This window comes from Rousettus aegyptiacus, unplaced genomic scaffold (genome assembly GCF_014176215.1).
Source record: "Rousettus aegyptiacus isolate mRouAeg1 unplaced genomic scaffold, mRouAeg1.p scaffold_m13_p_7, whole genome shotgun sequence".
Classification (NCBI taxonomy): domain Eukaryota; kingdom Metazoa; phylum Chordata; class Mammalia; order Chiroptera; family Pteropodidae; genus Rousettus; species Rousettus aegyptiacus.
Genome location: NW_023416310.1, coordinates 4,399,093 through 4,405,092, shown reverse-complemented (window position 1 = coordinate 4,405,092; position 6,000 = coordinate 4,399,093). Strand labels below are relative to the sequence as shown.

The window sequence follows — 6,000 nt, the reverse complement described above, 5'->3', positions numbered from 1 at the left end:
AAAAAAAACCCACTTAAAAACAACTGTATTCTTTCAGTTCTTACAGCTGTTGACTATTCAAAAAGTGCGTACAAACTATTTCCTATTTGTTTCACTTAACCTTATTTCCGATACATCTTTCCACGTACTTGCCATAATTTCATGTGCTTGATTGACATGCCTCCCACATACCTGCCAGGATTCTGTTAATGTGACAGAGCTTGTTTAGATTTGTCCCGTTGCTGGACAATTGGGTCCATTCCCAGGTTTTGGTCATTACGAACATTCTGAATAGCCTTGCTATAAACATCTTAATGCAAGTTCTCCCCCCTCCTTTCCCCCTTTGGATCATTTCCTTAGAAATTTATTTCCTTAAATGGGTTTACTGGGTCAAAGGGGTTCAATGAACAGTTTTATAGCCCTTGGCACATATTTTTCAGATTGCGCCCAGGGTGGATCTGGCCAAGGGCACAGGCTGGGAGAGGGCAGGAATGTGGAGTGGCCCCTGTAACTGCACCCCAAAAGACAAGGACCTCGCGAAGGCCAGCAGACGGAAAGCATTTTTCCATCCGCCCCTTGTTCTCGTCATGATTACAGTTTCGGTTCAGGCTGGGGGACGATGGCTAGGCACGCGCAGCAAGTTTTTGGGGATCCCAGGACTTCTGCCCTGGGGCCGGAAGCAGCTCTGCCAGGCCTTGTAGCTCCAGGACTCGGATTCCAGCCGCCGGTCCCTTTCCAGTCTCCGATTTCCCCAGCGCACCTTCCCGGCTTTCCCACCAAACCCTCCGGGGCCCGCGCAGGGCCCCTGCGAGCGCAGAGCCCCGCGGGCGAGAGCAGCGCCCGGCGGCCGCAGTTATCGAGGCGCGGGCGGCGCAAGGCCCGCGTGGCTGCGCGCTGAGTCAGCCCGGCCGGGCGGCGGCGGCGGGGGCGCGGGGCGGGGGTGGCGGGCGGCCCGGCCCCCGGGTCCGGGGGGTCCGCGGCCCCGGGCCGGCCGGCGCCCCGGGCGCGCTCTCCCCTCTCCCCTCCCCCGGCGCAGCCGGGCGGGTCAGGGAGGCGGTGACTGCGCGCCCTGGCGTTTGCCCTCAGAGAACTCAAACAGGGAGAGGAGGAAGCGGGGAAGGAAGGAGGCTTTGAAAAGAAGTGCGCGGCGCAGCAGACCCGGGGAGGGAACCAGACGAGGACGAGCGGCCGCAGGCGGCGGGGGCCGGAGGGCGGGGCGGGGCGGGGCGCGGCGCGTGCGCGCGCGGGGGCGGGGCGGGGCGCGTGCGCGCGCGCGGCCGCCGGCCGAGGGGCTTGTGGGTAGTGGCGCGCGGGCGCGTGCGCGGGGAGCGGGCTGGAGGCGCTGCGGCGGCGGGCGGCGCTCGTGCGAGCCGGCGGGCGGTAGCCGCAGTCGTCCGAGCCCGGGCTGCGGCCTCGCGGAGCCCCAGAGGGCGGGGCGCTCCGGGCCCGGAGGTGGCCGGCGCCGCTCCCCCCGCTGCCGCGCTCGCAGTCCTGAGGGAGCCCGCGGCGGACGAGCGGACCCGGCGGCGCGGATCCAGCGGAGGGGCGGGGACGCCGCCGTCTGCTTGTCGCCGCCGCCGGCCAGGCCCCTCGGACGGATCGGGCCCCGGACCCGCGCCGAGACCGGGGCCGGAGCTCGAGGCGCGCGGTGGGCCCGGGCGGAGCCCCGCCCGGAGCCGGCGGTTCGGGGGCGGCGCTAGGCCCCGAGGCAGCCGGGCCGGCGCGCGGGCAGCGGGGCAGCGGGCCCGGCGGCGGCGGCATGAGCCGGCCCGCGCCCGCGGGGAAAATGCCCGGCGCCCCCGAGGACCCGCAGGGGGACGGGGCGGGCGCGAGCCGCCAGAGGAAGCTGGAGGCGCTGATCCGAGACCCTCGCTCGCCCGTCAACGTGGAGAGCCTGCTGGTAGGTGGCCGGGGCCCGGGGGCGCTCCGGGCGAACAGCGCAGACCCCAGATCCCCCTCTGCCGCGCGCCACTGTGCCCACCCACCCGTGGGGGACGTCTCGCCCCACCCCGCCCCGCTTCCGGCAGCCGGGCCCGGCCGGACACCGAACGCTTGTGCGACCAAGTTCCAGGAGTCCGGCCCCACCTCTGATCCGCTGCGCGCCCTGGAGCTGCTCGGTGTCAGACTCGCTGCCCCGTATCCGGAGCTCCGGGAGAGAACACCCTCCTTCCCCTTCCCGCCCACCTTCTCCTTTAGGGGAGCTAGGGTGGAGATTTGCTGTCCTTCATACCCCAGACTAGCCAGTTTGAAAGAGTGTCATGCTGCCTGGGGACTCGGGTCCAAGTGAAGGGGAAAACCTGATGCTGTCCCTACCGGAGTCCCTGCCTGGGGCACATGACAAAGAGCTACCTGCCCTCACTCTCCGTTAGGTCTGAGATCTGGAAACCCATGGCTCAAGTCTGCCCGTTTTCAGGTGTCTTTGAACATGCACAGTTGCAATGTAGTGCATTTTAATATCTGTACATTTAATGTCCCGAGATGATTGCGCCAGAGCTAAAGACTCCATCCGAATTGCAGAGTGGAGTCAATCTCTCCTTTTCGTTTTTCATTTTATCTCTTTCCTACGACGGCCTTTGAAATCCAAATTCATAGCCACGTAAAGTCTGCTAGTTGGGTCTTGATTAAGAAAGGGCCATGTTTTACGAATTAGAAATGCACTGTAGAATGCTTGCTTATTTCTTATTTTTGTTAGGATAGACGGTTGCATTTCACAGACAATTTGATTAGCGAGCAGTAGAGATGCATTTATGGGAAAAGAAAGGTGTGCTTTTTTACCCTGCGGAGAAGAAAGCTAAAAGGATGCTTTAAGTGTTAAATTAACTCTGGAGGACTCGAATCTGGGCGGGTGATCCTTGTTTGGTTGTTGTCGTCGTTGTTGTTGTTTAAGGATATTCTCTTCCTTAACTCTTGTTCAGTTCTACTACCTGCTGGGAGAAACCTAGTGACTGTATGCTGAGAAGAACCGCCGCCTCCCTTTCCAGTGACTGACTTTTCTTCAGAAGCCGTTGGTTATCCTTTGAGGTTTCTGGAATCATTTGCCGAGTGACTCAGTGCTGTTTGGCCAGAGTGCAGGGACCTACCGAAGAGTGTGTCTTTCTGTACAGTGTGCAGAATGTAGTGATGTATTCTGCCAGACGCGTTTGACGTTTTCTGTTACTGCTTTTCACATTAGTGTGGTCCTGTGTTTTCATGGGAGCGTGACGCCCTGGACAGTAGGTAGAAGTCTTCATTTGGGGATTGGATTGCTTACATGAAGGGCATAGCTTTTCCTAGGCCAAAGCAGAGCCTCTGGGCTTCACTCCCAGCATTTTCACTTTGGTATTTTGCTAGCAAAACTTTGACCTAAGGCCAGAAAGTTCAGTTAAAAATAGTACAGCAAATCTCAAGTATTCATCAGGTTCATATTCAGTCCCAGATAGAAATTTTTACACTTTATTTTCATCTCTTGGGTCTTTACTGATGTTAATCATAATTATTAGGGTTCTGAGCTTGAATCTAAGCTATTTATACATGTCATATAGTGTTTTATTAAAATATTTTCTAAATTATTAAAATGAAGCCTGTTTTTAACAATGAGACATTACACATAATCAGTAAACAATTCAGTCTATTCATTTGTTGACCAGTGATCACATACAGCCAGCACACTTTACGCTTTTGTTAAGGTAACATGTTACGGGTATGAGAGTTGACATCAGATGCTGACTGGACAGACTTTGTCACTGCTGTTTTTAGTTGTTTAAATATTATGGTTCTGAGTTGCAGTAAATCTTACCAAACCAAAAACGGTCCCTTTCTCTTTTTCGGATCGAGGTTGCTGCTGCTTCTATTGCAAAAATTAAAAAAAAACAAATCATATTGTATAAGTTTTCCATTATGTATTTCATCATATGAAATAGAATGAATTTTTTACTGTAACATATAACAGAATTTACAGTTTTAACCATTTTAAGTGAATAGTTCAGTGATATTATATTCACATTGTTGTACAGCCAACATGTCACCATTATCCATCACTTGAACTTTTTCATCATTTCAAGCATAAACTCCATGAATTAGTCTTTAAAAGAGTCTTACAAAAACATATTTCCTAAAATACTGATGAAATATTGGATGGGATCACTGTAAAAATTTGAAGCCATACCACTTCATATGCACGTTGCAATCGATCATCGTTTTACTGCATATGGCATTTTTTTTGGTTTTACTATAAAGAAAACTTAAAGTAATATAGTAAAAACAAAACAAAACAAAACAAAAACAAACCCAAACCCACAGCCATGAATCTTAGTTACTTGAGTCAAGAGCTCAGAAAGTACCCTTTAAAATTTTATACTGCCTAAGATGACAAAAGTGAGGAGGTGAATTATACCGGAACTTACTGTGTAATTATTCTTCATTAGGCTAGGCATAGAAAGTAAAACTCTATTTGTAGGAAAAGATGTTATGAGATAACATTTTAAGTGCTTAGCCCAGCGCTTGGTACATAGTAGTGCTCATTAGATTCAGCTCTCCACTTCCATGGGCATTTTGCATATTTTTAGCTAATTTTCCTTTTCCTTTGAAAAGGAAAATGGTTTTGTTGGCAACTATTTCTTACTATATAATTTCGAATGAGTAGCATTATCATTTGGTAAAAGGTGTTTGTAATCGTTAAGCATAGACAGAGCTGGATTCCCAGACTATGTTGGTATAGAGACTAAATTGTCTTTTTTCTTTGCAGAGGCCCTTTATGTGGGTCCTTAGGTGGAAGAGGATATGTCTCTTGTAGTTTCAGATTGTGAGTTGCTTGGTATCATTTAAAAATAGAGTTTTGAGAGCGGTTTATTTTTGTAAGACTCATATTGGAGGAGAGGGTCTTCAAAGGTATGCCTTTGCAGTGTTCGAAAGTTTGGGGCACATACCCATGTTTATTGTCAAGACTCGGCTTCTCATAGTGCTTGCCCAAATATTATGGTAAAAAGAATTGTGCTTTAGTGTTATGCCAGAGAGATGTCTTTCTAAAGGTTTGTACTTTGGGTTTTGATTTGTTTTACTTTTTTATAATAATTTGTGAGATTCAGGCTTGGATAAACTATTACTTAAGGCTGGTGTTGTTGGGGAAAGGTGATTAAAAGATTTTTGACAATTTTCAGCAACTTAGAATAAGAAATGCTTTATTTGACTGATTTCATTATACCTATAACTATATGAAAATATTTCTTATCATAGTGCTTAGACTTTCAGCTTGGTGCTGGTTATTTGCCTAATTAAAATAAAATTGTATGTGTATTTGTTCCCAACTAGGTAATAAGTATAAATATAAAGATAAAAAAATGAAAGAATAAAAATTGAAAAATTGTTTTATGTATTTTTATATTTTGTGAAATAAAAGCTAGGCATTTATAGCATAAATGGGATTACTTGAAAATTGCATTTTGATGGTCAGGAAATCTTTAAAGCAAGTAACTTAGCTACAGAGGTTTAAAAAAGTGATGTATGGAAGTTACTATTTAGGCGAAGTTGAACCTCTTTGAAAGTACAAGTCCACTGTCCCTCACCCACAATTCTGATATATAAAGAGCTCTGAAAACAAAGTTTTTGGTACACTGTATTTGATTGTAACATCTCACCTTATCGGATGTTAGAATGTTTATAGGCAGTTCTCTTTCTTGGTATAAATTGTTATAGCTTTCTTTGGAGAAATATTAATGTGTTTAATTTCAAGGTGTTACCCCAGACTCCTAAGATGGTTTTTGAGAACATGCTGTATATGGTATATGCACTTTATTACCATTCTATAATCCAAAAAATTCTGAATTCAGAAACATCTTGCCTCAAGGTAAGGCCAATATAGACTATGTAAGAAAATGTAGACTTACATACACCTTATATAGTTGTAAAGAAATGGGTAATATCTTGAAGCCCAAGTTGTTGTTTTGGTTGAGTCCTGATCAGAATGTCCTCTTTTCCCATTTTGAATTCTCAAATATTTTAAACATTAAGAGACCAAAGCATGCAAATACAAATAATGAAGCATAA

The 6,000-nt window shown here is 48.1% G+C and overlaps 1 protein-coding gene across 3 annotated transcripts in view; it reads left to right on the top strand.

Annotated features, from left to right (window-relative positions):
* Positions 1-1,697: 1,697 nt before the first annotated feature.
* Positions 1,698-6,000, top strand: part of ROCK2 (Rho associated coiled-coil containing protein kinase 2) — a 108,239-nt gene continuing 103,936 nt past the window's right edge. Inside the window, exon 1 of one of the 3 annotated variants that reach the window (XM_036224906.1) lies at positions 1,698-1,879. In XM_036224906.1, coding sequence (XP_036080799.1) covers positions 1,739-1,879 — 141 coding nt within the window. In that variant the 5' untranslated portion in view covers positions 1,698-1,738. The remainder of the gene's footprint in view (positions 1,880-6,000) is intronic. The other 2 variants (XM_016127096.2, XM_036224907.1) reach the window with 2 other exon arrangements.